This window comes from Seriola dumerili, unplaced genomic scaffold (assembly GCF_002260705.1).
Source record: "Seriola dumerili isolate Sdu_G_001 unplaced genomic scaffold, Sdu_1.0 BDQW01000193.1, whole genome shotgun sequence".
Taxonomy (NCBI): Eukaryota; Metazoa; Chordata; class Actinopteri; order Carangiformes; family Carangidae; genus Seriola; species Seriola dumerili.
Genome location: NW_019174448.1, coordinates 692,048 through 712,378, shown reverse-complemented (window position 1 = coordinate 712,378; position 20,331 = coordinate 692,048). Strand labels below are relative to the sequence as shown.

Here is a 20,331-nt window from a genome sequence, read left to right as displayed (position 1 = left end):
GTCGGCGGGTCAAACAGTGTCCAGTGTCACACTTTGCACAGCCACTGGACAGAGTTTTTCCTCAGTGGAGGTATTAAGATCTGAAAAACAAAAAAAAAAATCACATGGAATAAAATAATTCACACGTTTTTTTTTACTTGTAATATTTCACTTCACAGTTATATTAATAAAAAAAAAAGAGAGAAACCATTTCAAAACCATCCATCTGATGCTGCGGTCACTGTGGCACATGTCCAGTGTTAAGCTTATTAATTTTCTATCTTCACATGCATTCATTGTAATCCCGGCCCTCATTGTTTTCGGGGGCCCTGCTATGTTTGAATTTGATTACCTCGCGCCCGGCGGTGGATTACGGCCTGTATAGGGGCCTAATTGTCTCTGGCACACAGAGCCCGAGGCCGAGCCCACATCACCTTTTATGTAAACAGCGGGGCCGTGTTTAGTCCCACTGTTCTAATGGCCAGTCATTCCTGTGAGGCCATTCCAGTAACAGTGAGGTAATCCTCCTAAAGTCGTATAAACACGGATGATCCTGATTGATTCTCCCGCCCAATTGATCCCAGCTTTTAGCAGCTTTTTAGTCTAAGCAAACTGCAGACAGCAGGTTCTGCCGCGGCCCTGAAACGTCTGAGCCCGGAGACGGCGATCAATCTGAGGGGGTCGAGGGGCAACGCTTCTGGGAGCGTCCGACCGGGCCGAGGTCTCGACCAGCAACGGAACGACAGCACTCCTTTGTGGCGTCCAGTGGCGCTTACATAGTCCGCGTTGTCGTCATTGCTAGAAAAAGTAATTTGTGCCAAATGTTTAACACAAGTAAAACCTACAGTAGGAAAACTATTTTCAAGAGCAGGTGTGGAGAACATGATCTGGATCAAAGCTCAGACAATGTTTGTAGTATAAATGCAAGTATGACTTCTCAGGACTTCATGCGCACTGTGAAGAAAGTCACATTTAGAAAAGAACTAAAAGTGTCCATATCAGGGTCGTGTTCATGAGGGTAAACTTGAGACTGAGAGTTTATTGGACGACCTTCGTCACCTTCAGTCGTGAGCGTCAGGTGTGAGATTGTGCGCACACGTGGACAGAATGAGCTTCCCCTCGTAGGGTGGCTCCATTCACCCTCAGTGAAACATCCGATCGTCTGTGGAAGAACTGCTCTCTAACACAGGTGAGGACAACCCAAAAAATCAAAAGGTGTCGACCTGTAAGAACCTGCGGTGAAACCCGTCCTCACGAGAAAAAACAAAGCCCCTCTACTGGTCAAAACGAATTCAAGGTCCCAACTTTTACTGGAGATACAAATCTGAAGACGGGAAACTCACCTGAAGCAAACAGACGAGCTGACAGAGGGGAATAGAGCACAGGTGAAACACATCAGGGCCCCGCCCACAATCACTGAGGAGGGAAACAAAGACAGGAAGTAAAAACAAACACGAGACACACAGGGTAAACAATTTCAAAGTAAAACAGGAACTAAACAAAAACAGTCAAAGTCCAAAGAAAGTGTCCAAACTCAGACATATGGCAGAGGGCAGTGGCTGCTTTGTTGTGACATCACAAAGTTACAGGAAGTCCTGACGGCTGGTTTTAAGGCTCAGTTTCTGAATACAGGCTGTGTGCATTTCTCTGTGGACTGAGGCTTTGATACTTTCACAGTATTAATATAGAAGCTAGAGCTGATCTGTAATCACACTACACATGGACACAGACCTTTAGACTGGAGGAGCTTTAAAAACAACATTTAAAATGCTGATACTGTAAGTTTGTGCGTTTATAGTAACACTTCTTTATCTCCTTTATTAGAAGTCAACAAATTCACTGCAAACACATGATTTACCTTCAAAGAACTGAACTCTGTTTCTTCCCTCTGCAGCATTGACAGTGTGCAGGTTCCCGGTTTCATACTCGCACTGACGCAGGCGAATGAATCAGTATCAGCATTTGCTTGTCCTGAACGTATGGGTCAGAATTAACGAGCTGTGCCTCAGATGGTTGTATATTATTTTGCTCTGCGAGCCCTCTCGTGGGACTCCAGTAACTCGAGCACGCTCAGCCAGTGTGTACATATTCGTTGGCCACTTAATATTTTAAGATGGTTCATCGGGCCTTTCTGTGGCGGCCTGGACCAAACAGGTCAGCCAAGTTCCCTTCATATTCCTCAACCCTGCCTGTGTGTGATTTACAGTGTTTATACGAATGCTTTGTCCAGGAATGAAGACATGCCCCGCAGTGTGAAGAGGCCATTTTCATCCACACACACACACACACACACACACCCACACCCACACACACACACACACCCACACCCACACACACACACACACCCACACCCACACACACACACACACCCACACCCACACACACACACACACCCACACCCACACACACACACACACCCACACCCACACACACACACACACCCACACCCACACACACACACACACACACACACAAACAAATGACTGCCAGCTGATTGTGTTGACTTTGAGGATCGTTACGTCAAGAGTGTCACTGAATCCACAAACACATCGTGGGTCGTCCCCCCGTCAGCGCTTCCCACACACACCAGCGGCCGCCGTGGCGCCTTGCCGAGACGTGTCAGCCGGCGGCAAATATTGTTCCCCGCTCCGCCGACGGACTCTGAGCTGCAGCAGATCCCCGTTCGCTCGGAAACTTCCTAGAGGCCCCAACTGAAAGACAAGCTGCGTCTGAACGGCTCAGAAGTCGAGCGTTTTAACTAAACTTCAGACTGAGATAATAAGCAAAGCGCTCTGGCGCTAATTAACAGGACGGAGGCGCTGCTGCTTGTTTGTTGTTGGGGTTTTTTTTTCTTTTTCAGCTTGCTGTCTCTTGGCGGAGCCACAAAGAGACACCTGTTCACTTGTTACAGACAGACCACCTGTTAGCATGGAGATGAGGGAGGGTGTGTGCGTGTTGTGGGGTGTCTGAACCACAGTTAATAAGCATCACTGTTTATGGAAGAGCCTGAAAGAAAAGGGCCCCGGACCCTTTTATGAGTGAGAATCGTCATCGTTTCTTCTGCCGAGTCGCCGTGAGTTTGTTCTTTCTTCACTGAAAACAAAGAGATGAAATGAAGGTGAAAATAACAACGACAGCGTCGAAGCAGGAAGTGATGCTGTCAGAAGAAGAAGAGTTTTTTGATAATCTAATGGTTTTAAAATGAGGTGCAGTAGGTGATTTGATTCTTGGACGTCACCCATCCATTTCACTAAGACACAGGAGACCGGTCTGCAGGGAGGTAGAGGCGGTCGTGTGAAAAAGAGAGTAGAAAAAGGAGATGTTGACAGAGTAGTTCAGTGGCGGATGGTTCCAAAAACTGTCGGATGCACATGAGGGTTTCAGACGCCGTTCAGCCACTAACACTTTTAGTTTTGGTTTTATTTTGACAAGACTTGCACCTAAAAACCTCGACCAACCTTTGGATCAAATAGGAAAAGAGTTGAGCGTGAAACTGCATTTTGATCTGAGAAAATCAACCCAGTGTAAAGTGTTTTATTTTAAGTCCATATGATGCAAGAAAACTGTGCATTCCTCCACATACAGGCTGAACTATTCTTTGCAGAGGCAGGAGTTCAGGTGCAGTGGTTTTCGTCCTGGACTTGGTTCTGGTTCTGGTTCCTGCAGAGCTCCACCGCTGCTTGGATTTCAGGTGATGAAACGTCTCTTGCGGAGGCTTCGCTGAAGGTCTTCAGCTCCCGGTGGAAACAGCTGAGAGCAGCTGATCGCCCGTCCTAACCCTGGAGCCGATCCAGCGCGGAGGAATGGAGCCCGAGCTCGTCCGGACGCTGTGTTTGTGCGGTTCTGCTGGAATTTGACTTTGTGACATTAGCGCTGCAGAATATCTGAAATACTCGAAATACCGTTCTCTGCCGGTTTAAATATAAATATGAAACACGACGTACCGCAGAGGTTCCACGAGGATACAAGAAAACAAAAGAAACGCTACAGGAACCTGGACGTAGAGCTGATCTTTACCACTTCTCCTGCAACGTCTTGTCTTTGTTCTGTTCTGGTCGACTCGTGACGGTCCCTCAGTGTTTCCTCTCAGAAAATCCCCTCTGAAGATATTTACACATCAGACTTAGATCCTTCTGCTCTAAGTGGTCCCTGGGTGGCCGCGGGACGGACGACAGGAGATAAATCTGCTCTGTTTTCTCTCACAGGAAACAGCCAGACCGAGCAGCACTGATCTGCACTAATCCATTATCCACCTCCGCATCTGGCCCGACCCTGGGCCACGTACCATACGTCTTCATTGGGACCTTTCACTGGGCCTGAACACACACTCGAACTCCTGCCATATTTTGTATCTCACACACACACACACACACATGCGCGGATCCACAAAACAAAGGCAGAACAATCGGAGATGACGATGCAGCCTTTTCACTTTTCTTTTATTTTGATTAATCCCTCATTTTTACAAGAAGAAATTTCTCCTTGATTGTCGGGTTCATATTATTTTCAAACAAATAAAGTTAAAGGAAAAAGTGTTTTTGTGCTTATTCCTTCTGTTCTTGCCAGTAGATTTCTCACTGTGGCTTCTCTACCTCGCTTAAGCTGATGTTGCTGCATTTACAGAAGTCAGCAAACAGCAAAGCGCACAAGGCAGATGATCACAGATCGAATATTTGTAAAATAAAATCCAAAGCTCAAACGGTGTTTGGACTTTTGACGGCCCAACAGAGAACCGGTGCCTCGGATCCAGGTGGACTGTCATCTGTCTCCTGATGTAGGAAAGATAAATGTGTTTTACTCTTACAACCAAGGTGGTGCCAAACAAACCGAGCAAAGCTGCTGAGGAGGCGGACCGCCGAGCCGAGGCTCAGGAGCAGGTTCAGCCACTGACTCTCTCACTCAGACAGATTTCACACACAAAAACTTGTGTTTTACTGCAGTGACGCCTCACGAAGCACTACATGAAAAAACAAAATGGCGCTCGTGCCGACGTTGTCACAAGAATCCTTGCTCACACGCTGTTTCGTGCAGTCGCTTCCACACCCACGGTTTTATGTTTTCTCCGTCCATTAAAGAACGACTTGCTGGTGATACTTCTGTGCTCGTGTTAAAACATTTTTAAGGCGGCGCTCACGTTGCGTTTCCTCCACCACTGTCCGCCGCCGCATATCTACATCAGATCTGAAAGTGAGTCGCTCTCAGCTGCGTCAAAAAAGATCTCTTCCGTCTAGTTTTACCATGTATTTCCTCTGCGGTCTCTGTGGAGTGTGTGTGTGTGTGTGTGTGTGTGTGTTGCGAGCTTAAAGTGGATGGCTGTAAATAAGTAAGAATGTCCTTATGCTGTTTTAGCTGCCGGTCCGGAAACACGGACACATGATGACGGGCCAACGTTCAACCCGAGCCGCGCGGCCTCGCGGAGCGGCGGCGGGCGCTCGCGGTCAGAAATTGTGACTGATGAAGTTGGACCGACTTTTATGACACGAAGCCTCTGAGAAGACTGTACGCCACACGGCTGTAGATACTTCGGGGGGGGGGGGGCTCAGCAGTGGAATGTGTAACAAAGTAATACGAGCACATTTAGAGCCATCAGCTCCTGCTGCGTGAAACACAGTCACTACATCACGGATGTCAAACAGCAGCCGACCTGCTGTAAATACAGACGGAGCCGGAGTCAACAGGTGGAGACATGTTTCCTTTAAAAACCATTTACAGTGAAGTTTAAGTACAAAATTACAAAGGTGTGTTGTCTGTGAAGAGTTTTAACGGCTTTAATGGACGGGGGCTGAAGCGTTTGGTCCTGTACAAACAACTCAACTGATGGATGAACGTTCACCTTTACTTTCTTTAAGTCGAATTTAAAACGTACATGGAATAAAACTTTAATTGCATTGACATAAATTCTGTTTTATCACTGAGAAAAAATAAAACATTTGTGGCTGAAAAGTTACATCATCATCAGTTATGATTTTAAACATCAAGATTTATTTGTATTTGTTTTTATTAATATACAGGTTTTATTTAGTGTTTCTTGATGTTAACACACAAACATAAAACTATTTAGAATTAAATTATTTGTTTATCATTATAAATACCTGAGTAAATACTTGTGCTCATGCTTATAATTATTTAATATTATTTATTATGTAAAGTAATTTTTTAAAAATATAATTTGTTGCTTAAATTATTAATTTGAAACTGTGTCTTATGTAAAAATGTGTAAAGCATGTTAGCTCATTTCCAACCTGTAATTTTTACAAAATAAGTTCTTCCCATTTTTCATATTTATATAAGTGAATCCAGAAATTAGTTTATACAGTAATAAACTAGAACTAGGAAATTCCTGAAGAAGTTTTGAATGTTCCTGCTGCATTCATGTTGTAGAGAATTATCTGAACTCTGACCTCTGGTGTCCCTCAAAAAGCTCTTTGAAACTGTGAGGACTGTCCCAAAGTGACGTCACACTGATGGTTTCCAACCTAAACGTGTCCCCACAGCCACGGCAACACGTGTCCACACACACGTACATGCACGTACAGAAGCTGGCCTGCGGTAAAGCTGCTGTGGTTTCTCCTGCTATAGAACAGAGCAACACGGACAACAGTAAAACATTCCCTGAGTTAATCAGTCCAATTAAACAATCAATTAGTAAATGTGCATGTGTGTATTGTTGTGTGTTGCAGATAATATCTACAAGGTGGAGATGGTGTTTGTGTGTCTGTCTAACTGCAGTATGCAGGATAGTAAAATATGGCTTTAATGCTCTTTCACTGCAGGCACATAATAATATAAAGATATTGAGTATTAATGAATCATTGATTATTTTATAAAAGAAGCTTCTTGATACTTTAATACTATAAATGCACAAATGTACAAATTACAAAAGGAGGAGGAAAAGTCTGATTTAGTTTTTATTGAAACTGTTACAGAGAGGTGTTGACTAAGTTGAGCTGCTGTACCTAATAAACTGCTAACGGAGTGTATATGTATATATATATATATAGGCTACTGTATGTAAGGCCTTGGAATGACTCATTAAAATGTCACAACCCAAAAGAAAAAAATAGAGGCAACAGAAAACCTTGACATTTCACGAAGAGTGAGACGTTCATCCTTCTGGTGGAACGTCCAGCGAAGCGCTCTGAGCCGTTCTTCATCTTCCTCCGTACGAGGCAGAGACGCGCTTGAGGCCAGGAAACAGGTGTAACCTAAATATCTAACCTCCAGAGTCTTCGCCTTCGCCGCGATGCGAAGAATCCAAGACCCGGTCGTGCCCTGAATACAGGTAGAGTCCCGGAGGGAGAGAGGCCCGCGGTCGCAGGCATGTGGACGCAGGGATCATCTCCGAGCGGACATGATGTGTAAATTTGTCCCTGTCAGCGGACCTGTAGATTGAGTGCATTGTGGGACAGAAATAGTGCAAATGCACAGGGGACTGTGCTGTTTGTGTATATTTAGACCTTAAAAATTAATGACGTGACAGCGATATCCTAATCAGACGGCAGCAGAAGGAGCCGGCCCTGTGTAAACCCTGGATTATGACTTTAAAACAGATTGGGAGGTGTGCGAGCTGGGCTCCAGGCCAGGTCTCTCTCTCTCTCTCTCTCTCTCTCTCTCTCTCTCTCTCTCTCCGTGTGAAATTGATACTTTTGATCTGAACTTTTTCTTTCACAGCCTTGTTAGCTCGCTGTCTAAAACCCTGTGTGCACAGGGCTCGTCTGTTCGGAGCTCGCTGCACCGAGCAGACACTCGGGAGACGAGGTTAGTGGCTTTTTGGGAAAAGAAGCTGATTTTGAAGCTGAAACATTTTTTTTTTTTTGTGCAACTGGAACTTGTGGCACTGCGTGAAGAACATCCTAAACTTTCATTAGCATATCCACTGACAGTATTGGGTTTATACTTGGCACAAAGGGTTACAGGCCGTCCTGCTGTAGATGCCACGAGGTTTGATTTATAGTTCAGCCACTGATAGAACCAAAACAGAAAAAGTAACACCAGTGGTTTCCAACCTTTTCCAACTCACGTCCCACTTGAAAACCCAAAACTCAGCGAGATCACTCGTCCATTCACCGTCTGTCTCGTGACTCTCCTTCCTCTCAACTCTTCTTGTTGCTAACCAGATATAAACCATTTTGATTCTCCAGTTTTTGCCATGGATGTGATACAAGTTTATGCTGTCATCCGCCCGGCGACAACATAAACAATCACTGGTTGTAGTAGGTCTTAATATGAGAAAAAACAACAAAGAAAGGAGTTTTTAAATATTTAAAAACACTTTTTGAAGATAGTTTTAGTTTCAAATGTTTAAGCACATTATTTATATTTATATTTCTTTATAATTACACGCATCACTTCTTGTCTTGTTACTAAATATGAGACTGTGTTCTGTCGTACGTCGCAGTGAACAGAGGTTTCGCTGTGGAAATGTTTTTGTTAAATACACGTGAGTCACTGAAATAAAAGATCAGAAAGTGTTTGAAACTGATAAAATGACCATCACACTCAGTTCATAGAAAACAGAACAAAGGTTTGAGTTATCACTCATGTTTTTTCCGTGCAAATCAAAACCTCGTCATTTAAATGTTCATCTTTAGATTTGATAACCTTCAAGAAGCTGTTCCACAAAGGTGCGTTTGTGTGAATAAAGCCGACACAGTTCTCTGGGTCCACCGGGTGAACTCTGTTGAGATTTCAGCGGGACGCTGCTTCAGACGTTTACGACCTCCGTCCCTATCGGACTGACACTGAACGGTTCGGCCACCTGCCCTGAAATCTCACTTATGTCTTACCTCGGTGAAGGGGTTCGGCGGTGAATGCCACACCGGGCTCAGGTTTCTCAAAGTCATTGACCGAGCGTGGCACAAAACATCAGCTGCCCCCACCCCCACCCTCCGCGTCACTTTCCATCTTTGTCTCCACCCTGTGGCTGCAGGTCCAAGTGCTTCGGTTCCTCAGTTACATCCGGGGTACAACGGGGCGTTCGCCCTTGATTTCAGGCAGCAAAGAGAGAAGGTGCTTTCGTGACATCACTGCATGCCACCCATGCTGCAATCGACATAAGAGAACTTTATAGCACCGTCCCTCGATTGATTGACGGCTCATTGGCAAAATAATCATTTGGTGTCGGGTGCTGTGGAACGTCTGTGAATTTGATTTATTGCGACATTAACTTCCTGTGTTTCCAGCGTGGGCAGCTCTTACCTTCAACATGGTGGATGAAAGCTTCAGTCCAGTTGCTGTAACCTTTATTTATTTATTTACTTTATCCTTTTGGGGATCCTCACAGGTGCAACACATTAGGGGCGGGGCCAGGTAATCACACAGGAGGGCAGGAAGTGCAGGGACCTGAAACAAGACGACAGGTGAGTATCAAAATAAAACAGGAAACACAAATAGGATGAAAGAAGACGCTGTTTTCCCACAATGCAACGCAATTAGGACGTGGAAGTTCTTCAAGGTGTTTGTGTGTGTTTATAGTCGTAGTAAGTAACGTGTGTTTGGGACACAGTTGACGTTTTAGGTGCTTGAACAGGAACCAAAAAAAGCTCCCCTGGTCCGAGCCAAGCCACGGCGGCGGTTTCCTGTCAGAGGAAGAAGCCCCTGGATCTGTCTGAGGTTTTCTTTACCTGCTCGCTCATTTGCTTCGCTGCTCGTTCGCCCCCGCGGACCAGCGGCGTCAGCTAAATGCCTGAAATGTAAAAATGTAGTGTGACCCGGGGGCCGGGGGCCAAATGGAAGTGCCAGCTTAGCAGAGATATAAACTGTCCCACGCCGCCGCACGCTGAGTGATGCAGCGACAAATGTGTTGTGGGTGGGTGTGTGTGTGTGTGTGTGGGGGGGGGGCACAAAAGGGACGATGACACAAGCAGCAAAGCATGAGGGCACTAAATATCACGGGAGTGTGTGTGTGTGTGTGTGTGTGTGCAGAGGGAGAGAAGGGTGATGGTTAGCAATGCCTTCCTCTCTCCTCGATCACATGCCTTGGTGGTGAGATCGACCCGTTAGGATTGCTGACATGCGAGGTGCGTGTTGACGTGAGATCAGATGTAACGTGCGGACATGTGCACCGGTGCCGTAATTAATCATCATGTGAGCATCACGCCCGCCGCCGCTCTCAACCTCCACCTCTTTGTGTGTTTCTTATCTACCTATCTACCGGCTGAGCAGCAGGGACGTCCAGCACTCGTTTGTTTCCTTTAGTTTCCTTCTGAGTGCATTTTTTTTTTTTTGCTCTTAGTTCTTGCCGTCTCTGTCTGACGTCGTTTTTTCCTCATTGTTAGCTTGGTTTGATAATTGACCTCCAAATACTACACTACCCAAGAGCCTCAGCTGCCAGTGCCAGGGAGAAGAAGCTCATCCATTGTCCCAGGATGTGAAAGTGTGAAAGTTTAATCTTTTGTTTCACAGTCAACGCTGCATGCAACAGACTCTTAAGTGACTGAACCAGGTGAGAGTCACGTCCATCCGAGCTGCAGAACAGAACCGCTCCCACAGTGCAGGTGGATTCAATTTTATATGAGCAACATCTAAAAAAATAAATAAACATAAAAATATCTTTAAAAAAAATATCTGTATAGCAAGAGAAAAAAAATTAAATGTGGTTGAACTGACCCTTTAAATTCACTCAGTAAATTCAAGCTCTGTTTAATTATATTCATCATTATAGGATGAGATCAAGATTAAAACATGAAAGTTAATTCTTCACCCTGAAAATAACATTGTCACAAAATGAATCCCAACTCAAGATCCACTCACCATTTTTGTTTTTCTGGATTAAATTACTAATCCACTAATAATATCACTGATGAATCTCAAGCAGCACAGTGGAGTTTGCTCAGTCGTCATGGAGAATCAATCTGTTGACGCGCAGACCTCGGTAGCTACAACGCAGTCGATCCATCCGTCGCGCTGTCCTCGCTCCGATGAATACCATGTGATGTAACTGAAAGCACAGGAAACAGCTTGTAGGGGATTGTTTTGTTAAACTTGTATGTATGAGATGTGTCACATTCAGAAATGAAAGTGGAATAAATGGAGTGAGCGCAGGTTTAAATGATGTTTGAAAGCACTGAGAGCTGAAATGATCTAAGAAATATATATATAACTACAGCTGTGACCTTTGACCTTTGACCTGACTTGTAATTTTTTTTGTGTTATGTTACCTGCTTCAGGACTACAGGTGTAAATGACCATTTTTGCCACAATCTGTCGCGTTTACATTGTGTGTTTTGTTCTGATGTTCATTAATATGTATCAATTATATATATATATATATACCCTATCAAATAAACAAATAAATAATAATTAAAAAAAGATATTGATGATGCACAAATTGCAGTTTATTTATTTATCATGTCCTCGTGGAGGAAGAGCTTGGCTCACATAATTCTGCCCTATTACTTAAATAATAAAATATTTTTTATTTCAGTGTCTGTTGGTGAAGATGAGTTTAAATTCACTCCACCATAATCAATAATATTAGTCACGTGATGATTCTGATGACTTCGTAGCTTGTATATATCATTTTATTATATTGAAAATACAGTATATAATAGTATTTTCCAATATACTACTACATAGTTTTCAGCTGTAAAATCTCTCGGTCACTCACTGAGCTCCTGTGTCGTGCAGTTTACGTGTCGACCACGTGATGGCGCTGTTGAACCATTTTCCACGTTTCCTGTCGCCTTCCTGTCCGGACATATTCTCCACCCGGGTTTACTGATTCTTTTTTTTTAATTTAATTTTATTATTATTAATCATACAGTTATGTCATTAGCAGTAAATGTTGATTATTGATCCACAGACACAGACACGCTTGTATCGTCTTTGCTGTTAATAGAAAATCAATCAGGAAAGTGTTTTGTTGATTTTGCTCCTGTCTCGTGGCTTTCGTTTTAAAAAGATGATAACACACGTTAAGGTCACAGACAGACGGCTGGTAGATTATTCTTTATATTTATCACAGCGGCTGCACAGTACGGAAGCTCGCGGTGCTCAGCGCAGGTCGGAGGAGTTCCTCCATCAGAGCTTTTCTCTTCTTTTCAAGTGTTTGTGTGTTTGTTGAAGTGTGACCGGCTTTAAGACGTTGTTTGTCTGCGGTGGTATTTTTATGGGCTGTTTATTCTACAAGTGAGAAATAATCAAATCTGTTAATTAGAAATTAATCCCAAATGATAAACGACGCATGTTTTATTCTCTGTCATTTCTGTATTTTGTACTGAAAATCTGAGCGAATTACAAATCAATTTCTCCTCTTTTTAAACCTTTATTCTGAAAAATACCGGACAGTATTGTCTTTTATTTTTTTTTAAAGATTAAACTTATATGAAACACTAAATCTTCAGATATGGGAATGTTTTTTTTTTCTCTCCCTCTAATAGAGATAATTTATGCAGCCTGTCAGGGGAGGACTTCATTACGTATGTGGTCCACGTTTAATAAATCCGTATGTCAATAATAATAATAATAATAATGATAATAATGGTAATAATGGATCTGGTGACATCCAGTGTCCGTTTATGGATTATATTTATATTTATATATAACAGCCATATTTTTTATATTATATAATTTTTTTAATTATATTTCTTGTATACAATTGAATTTAATTAAGAGTGACTGTTGGCACTATTTGAAATTTATGTTTCACATTAAAATAATCAAAAATTAAAAAATTAAAAAAAAACCTTGATATTTGGAATTTATACACGTAATATTACCCTAATAAAAAATAATACTGATCTTATTTTATAAAAGCAAAATAAAGACGAATGATGATTATAAATAAATTATATATTTCAGCTCCAGTTGAAAAATAAACAAAAGATCCAGGAAGGCCAGAGTTGAAAATAAAGCTATTTTATTGTCAATGCATTCAACATGATTAGATAAACTATCAAGTAGTAAATTTCCGCAAAAGGAAGAAACACTGAAACTATTCCCCACTGACACAAAATATTACACTTTGTATTTCAAATAAAACAAATTATTTACATTGTAATGTATAGACTGCATCTTAAATCAATATCATTTAATATTACATGCACTCTGAAATATAGTCTGACATAATATCCCCAATTTTGTGTCCATATTTAACGTAGACATGAAAAACCTTGCTGCGTTGTAAACCATGACGTGTGACTACATTTGTATTTCTTCTCTATGTTTTGCATTTATATGATATAAAATACAACTTACTGTACATTTACACATATTTAAATCTTCCCTTATTCTCAAACTTTTTAAATGCTTCATAAATAGATTCATTTTTGAAGTCAAAACGCATTTGCATACACCCAAAAACATGACAATTTGTACAGGGGAGAGAAAGTAAACCGACCGAAAAGGAATTAGAAGATTAAAGTCCAAAGTGAAAACAAGTGCAAAGGGTGTTTTTAGTATTTTCATGTGGCCTATCTCCAGTCGGAGTGCTTAAATCCAGGCGGGGTCACAGTCCCTCTTTGTAAAAACAAACGCTCCTCCCTCGTCAGTCTTTAAAAGTCAGTTGTGGGAGGTCATGTGACGTGACAGGTGATGCCGCTCCCGGAAGGACTCGTTGCAAATCGGGCACTTGAGTTTCTCCTCGCGCCGCCGCTTGACCAGAGGCTCCATGGCATACTCCTTTTTGTGGTGGGACCGCATGTGGTAAACCAAGTCCGAGGTCATGCGGAAAGAGGCGTTGCACTTTGCGCACCAGTTCTGCGCCGGCAGGCAGAGGGAGGTGAAGGAGGGCGGCAGGAGGGTGAGCGCCGAGGGCATTTGAAGCTGGATAGGTCCCGAGTTCTTGGGCCAGAAGGCGGTGGCGTACACAAAGGGGTTCTGCTTGGCCATTCCGCCCGGCACGGGGCAGTTGGCGCCCAGTTCTGCACCCTGCAGCTTGGCGGCAAGGTGGTCGGCCTGGTAGAGTCTGGAGGAGGAGATGGTGTCGCCCACCGCCGGGTGGCAGTCCAGCAGCTTGGGCGGCATCACAAGCGGTGAGATCTGGGAGAAGGAGGAGCGAGATGGTTGACTGAAGGCGCTCTTCCGCTCTCCACCACTGGCGCCACCGTGCTGGCTGACGGAGGTGAACGCGCTGCCCATGGGCGAGGTTTGGGGCGGCTGGGTCTCCGACAGCACCTGCCTGATGTTGAGGTGCTTCTCCGACGGGTTGCTGCTGGGGCGACCTCCATCTTTGTTTTCAGCGTTGGAGCTATGGAGGTTTTTGCTGCCGCTGTGGTGTTTGAGGTTCTGGGGTGACTTCTTGACCTCGGTGAAGGCGCTGCGCTTGCCCTCGCCAGGTTCTGTGGAGCCCGGTGGGGAGAAGGCCCGGTGGTTCTCCTCCAGGCCGTACACTCCCCTGTAATTCTGCGCAGACGTCGCGAGCTCGTCTTTAGACTTGGTCGGAGGAAGGCTGGGCCCTCGGCACTCCCTGTCCTCTATTTCCGAAAACTTCCTCTTCCCCGAACTCTCGCTGCAGATCTCGGCCTCCTTGTCGCTCGGGGGGCTGGTCCGGTTGTTCTCTAGATCCCTGGCCAGGTTGTGAAAGTCTGTGGAGGGTTTGTTGGTGTCCGGGGGGGCGCTGAAGCCGTCGGAGCGGCCCAGCTTCGGGCTGGTCCTGGTCGGGGTTGTGTTTGGTCGCTCTGTGCTGCTCTCTTTGCTCGGCTCCTCGTCGGCCCCCGTGATGCTCTGCAGTCTCTTGGTGCATCGGAACCGGAGATGGGCCAGGAATGGAAACTCAAACTGGAACCGCTGGCTGCAGTCCGGACACGAGTAGTGGGACGAACCTGGGAGGAAGAGAAAGATGGAAATTAGATCGTCCAGCATGTATTTGTCCTTGGAGCATCATTATATCTAAATATGCAACAATACAAGAGATTACATCCCAAACTGACCAATAATGAAACCAATTCCAGAACAAATGCATTTCCAAAGAAGCTTCAGAGCTAAAATGTATGTTTGTGTGATACTGTGATCACTGTGGTGGTTAGAGCGGGGAGCCATCACAGCGAGGGCATGAGCTCACCTTTGCTCTTGGCCGGCGCTCTGCTGGAGCTGAGCAGCAGCAGGTCGATGAGGTCTTTGCCGTACCAGACCAGCAGCTCCTCGTCCTTCTCGATGCGGCGCAGCGAGCGGTAGAAGAGCTGGCCGTTCTTCACGTAGGCCTCCAGGTTCTGCTCCTCTTTGTCCCGGGCCGACTGGACCAGCCGCAGCCACATCAGGCCCTCTGAGGTGCTGTTGGCCGCCGAGGTGTCCACCTGTTTGCAACACATACAGACACATTTAGAGACACAACAACCACAATTTAATGAACAAAAATACAATTTCCGGCAAATTTCCTGCTTAAAAATGTTATTTTTCATATTGAAATAAATGAAAAATACAGAAAATAAACACAAAACATCTCATCAGACCAAATATTATTAACAACATAGCTTTTTCTTTTTTTTTATTTAATTTTTCCTTTAAAGCATTTTCATCAGAAATAAAATCATGCCTCTGTATTAGCAGATCCATCTGTAGCTGCAGAAATAATAACATGATTTTCAGTAAATGGCTTGTTGGAGTGAGATATTGTTGAAGTCTAGAGTGAATGGTCTTTTTATTTAATTAAAAAAAAACAATCACATAAATCTACCAGCATTATATTATTGGGGTATCGCTGCTCATGTAGAGGAATATATTTTTAATTCAGCTACTTATTGCTGCAACATTTAAAAAAATAATAATAATAATAAAAAAAAAAGCATAAAGACCGAATACAGTGGATTTAAGGCCTGAAAATAAAATATAAAAAGATGATTAAAATGAAAAGTGAAGAGCTACTCACCCTGAAGATGTACGGTGCGGTGCGTTTGTCGGTGGACTTCAGGGCGACGAAGGCGATGCTGTCGTACAGCGACGTGTGGCTCAGCACACAAGGCCCGAATATGGCGTTTTCTGGGATGTCGCACGTCGTGTAGACGCTGGTGAAAATGTCCGTGAGACACTGCTGCACCGCTTTGGCGTCCCCATCCCACACCAACTTCTGAGAGCTGGACTCCTCCATTTCACACTGCAGGGACACGGGAAAGACACGGAACCGTCAGAGACCAGGAGCAGAAGACACTCCAGGAGATCCACAGACAAATACACCGGGATATATTAAAAGAAAAAGAAATTTTTTGTCTTTTTATTTAATTTTCTTCATTTTTTTTTTGTTTTTAAATCAAGCTGTAAATTTGCACCTAAACGTGTGTAAACTGGTAGTTTAGTGGTGTCACCCTCCACTGTGTCTGCTGATAGGAAATAAATCTCTTCCTAGACAGATTGGCCAAACCAGATGTCGAGGGCGTCGTTTGGGAGCCTCTTTTTTTTTTTTTTTGCCAGGCTTTCTAATTAATTCAAACCCCATAATAAGTTCATGACGGCTTCACCTTCAGCATATTGATGATACGGTTTCCCAATGTTGTCAATTAGTGGAGCAAATAAAGAATTAAGCAGATCATGGTTCACCAAAAAAATGGCAAATATTAATGATACAAATTATTATTATATAATAATACGAATTATTATTATTCGGCAAATAATACTACTAATGCAAATTATTATTATTGTTATTACTGTCCAGCTTTATTATCATATATTTGAAAAAATTTAAAGAATTTGAACCTTTATTTTTAATTATTCTTAATAAACTGTCGATTACGACTGCATTTGCCTTTTTTCATTATTATTATGAATACTGACATTAATATTAACCTCCTAAGACCCGAACTCTTGCATGGCGTGCATTTTTAATTTCTCTTTGCTATTTAGGCTGATTGGGACCTGATGAGTGTAACAACAAAGAATTATGTTTTTACATGATGTAGTTTCTGAGAAAAATGATGTCCACATATGAGGACATTCGTCTTCAATTTAGNTTGGGATCGGGAGTGGCCATTTGAACATCTGGGTGTGTTGTCTGCTATCTAGAATCTAATCTGTAATGTGTTACACTCTTCTCCCACCACTAAGTGGCAGAATAATGTCCTCTAATGTGGTCACCAGGCCCTTGTTGAGAAAAAGTTAGTATTGTGGTCTAGAGAACCCAAAATGTGACGTCCACATATGTGGACGCCAGGTCCTAGGAGGTTAATATTATAAAACATTAATATGATCATTAATAGGCCTCTGCGGGCTGCCTGTGCCTTGTCTCTGCAGCTGTAAATGTCATGATTGGCGGATTTACAAACGATAAATTCCTATAATATTCCTAAAGTGACTTGTAAAGCAGGAGCGATTTCATAAAGACGTGATCTTGCTTTATAGGATGTTTTTTTATTATTATTATTATTATTATATATTCTATAGAGTTCATATTTATCTCATGTCAGGAGTTTATAGGTTTGAAAGTGACATGTCTGAGTGCTGGAAGTCGTTTTATAGAATCGGATAAAAGGGTCTGATAAAAAAAATAAAAACAGAGAGAAAGAAAGAATCAAAATCAGAGTGTCAGTAGCTGTGAGGTCTGTGCATGTCCAATGAAGAGAGCATGTCCAATGGGTTTCAAGTGGACTGTCAAAGTCAGTGATTTCATGTCAGCCAACCTTTCTCTCCTTTCTACAAGCGGCAGCGTATGTCGCCTCATTACCATAATCCACCACTTTCCCCTCTGAGACTGTAATTAAAGCAGCACGACCAGTTAATTATTTCTTTTCTCCCTTTTCTAACCTCTGAATGTGTGTGTTTAGACGGCTGCGGCTCTTTCTCTCGCTCCTCTTCTCCTCCTCCTCCTCCTCCTCCACCTGCACCTCCTCCTTCTCCTTTTCCCTCTTTCTCTGTCGTTCAATTCAGCAGAAACCGAGCGCGGAAACCTGCACCTGACACACACGCACGTTGAGCCGTGAATTACACTCACTGAGCAGTGGGAAAAACATTTAAATTAGATTTATAAAAGACTAAAAAATAAATAAATAAAATGGAGCTGAGCGCCGCCAGCTCTGCTCTAATTTACTTTATTTCCTAAAGAATTAATTCCTACATTGTTGAAACAATAATATTACTGTTGCATTAAATGTTTTTTTGACACTTAACATTACAAAATAATAAATCTCAGCTCTTCACTGTCGCTTTTTTTTTGGGGCCTACAGCACGAGCTTGTCTCATTTTAGCCATTTGATTTTTAATTCCCCCTATTTAACAGTTTATCACGTGCAATGAACCACTCAAACTACTTCTACCGTGACGCAGCTTTTGCACAAAAATATAAAGCAAAACATTTTGCAGAAAAATAAAAAATAAATAATAAAGAAATTTACAGTTGAGGCAAGTTTTATTTTTCCTGTGCGCACAATCGGGAGGAAACCGGGTTTTTGCGCGTCGGAGCGAAGCAATTCAGAAATAAATAACCCGATATAACCAACTACACTCATCATACTAATGAGGACTAGAGGGAAGAGACGAGCTTTTCATCTGTCCATCCACGATAATCGACTACACGCGCAAAACGCGAGACTCCTCGGTTTCAGCGTCTCGCACAGATTTTCTTTTCAACGTTTGTTTAATAAAAAGGAGGGAAAATCTGATTTAAAATAATCTACAATAGTTAATACGAGTCTTTTTTTTCTTTTTTTTTTTTTTAATCCCGCTGATTTGGAGCGTTTATATCTCCCTAAGAGGCTCAGCAGCAGCAGGAAGGTTCTCACTGGATCATTTTGCGCGCGGTGCAGCGGAGAGCCTTTCCCGAAGTGGCTCCTCGCGCTGCGCCCGCGAGCCCTGAACGATTTATTTTCCGGCACCGCGCAGAACACAGAACCGCTTTATGCTCAAGGGGTGAGGGGACACACACACACACACACACACACATCACTGGACGAGGAGAGAAAGCCTCACGAAACATCCGCTGAACGAGCCATGTGTCGCGGCCACGGGCTCGGGTGAGAGGAGAGGGGGAAGAAAATAGGAGATAAAGAGCGGAATGTTTGCACATCCACAAACTGCAGGAAAGCAGCCACCCTCCCATTCAAACCCACTGCGGGTGGGGTTAGGGGGTGAGCAGGGATGTGTGTGTGTGTGTGTGTGTGTGTGTGTGTGTGTGTGAGAGAGAGAGAGAGAGAGAGAGAGAGGGGAGGGGGGGTGTTTAACCCATCTGCTAAAGCCGTGCCAGGCTGAAAACTGTCCTAAATCAGCGCTGGGACTGAACTGCGGCTTTTTTTTTTCTCCTCTTTTTCTTTCTGCGCCTCTTTCAGCGCGTGCAGGTTGATGTGTGGCTGCATGTGCCGCGCAAAACAAACCCAGACCCACCGTCCCCATCCCCTCTCTCCCTCCCTCCCTGCCTCCCTCCTTCCTTCTCTCAGAACTATCCACACCACCACACACCCGGCTCTGCATCTCACATCAAGAAACCTGCCTTACCTTTCCGTCGATGAGCGGGAACAATAATCCACAAGCGAATCGTGAGCGATGTTGCGAATCAAAACCCGGGGAAAAAAAAATAACACACACACACGCGCTCACCAAAAAAAAAAAAAGCCCCGAAAATAAGCAGGGGGATGAGGTGAGGCTGATGGAGGTGATGGAGATGGTGATGCGCTCCCGGTCTGGTCCGTAGTGTCAGTACATTTCCCCCCCCCGGTGTGGTGAAAGTGACAGTGCTGCTGCTGCTGCTGCTGCTGCTGCTGCAGATACTCGCCGACACTGGCAGTGACCGAGCGGGGTAGAGAGAGCTGCACGGATAAAGGGAGAGAGAGGGAGAGAGGGAGAGCGAGCGAGCGAGAGAGAGAGAGAGAGAGAGGGAGAGAGAGAGAGAGAGAGAGGCGTGCAGATGGGGCCCGATGCTCTGGCTGACTGGCACACCGACACACACTTTTTGTTTGCGGCACATAATCTACCCAATGAGGCGTGTCACTCTCCGTCTCCTCCCTTTAACTCTTCACTGGCCGACTGTCATTTGATGCGATTTATGGACGTGCACGAGGGATAAAGACCCCCCCACCCCCACCTACCTACCCCATCCCGCCGTCACCCCCTCCCATTATTATTGTAATTCTAATCACAATAGTTGGTGGTTGTATTACAATAAAGTGGCATTTAAGGAGTCGGATGTTGAGGGGAAAAAAAGCACGGAATTAAAATGCAGCTTCAGCTAAATGACATTCTTCTTCTTCCTATTATTATTATCATTATTGTTGTTATTATCCGTATTATTATTATTATTATTATTATTATTATCATTATTATCAGGTCCTATCAGTAGTAGTACAGTAGTATTAAAGTGTCACGTTAAACCACAAAGTGAACCACGGCACTTTACGCACAGTGACGCTGATGATCTATTTAAATATATGCTAATTGGACGGACTTCACTTTGTGGTTTTAACCCACATCTCAAGTACTTTGTGGACTCGGACAGGA

The 20,331-nt window shown here is 43.7% G+C and overlaps 1 protein-coding gene across 1 annotated transcript; it reads right to left on the bottom strand.

Annotated features, from left to right (window-relative positions):
- Positions 1-12,857: 12,857 nt before the first annotated feature.
- On the bottom strand, positions 12,858-19,407 carry prdm8 (PR/SET domain 8). Its single transcript, XM_022753777.1, has 4 exons — positions 19,333-19,407; positions 15,785-16,009; positions 14,981-15,212; positions 12,858-14,741 (listed from the first exon to the last, which is right to left on the bottom strand). Exons 2-4 carry the CDS (start codon positions 16,001-16,003, stop codon positions 13,480-13,482), a joined length of 1,713 nt encoding a protein of 570 aa, XP_022609498.1. The 5' UTR covers positions 16,004-16,009; positions 19,333-19,407; the 3' UTR covers positions 12,858-13,479.
- Positions 19,408-20,331: the final 924 nt, after the last annotated feature.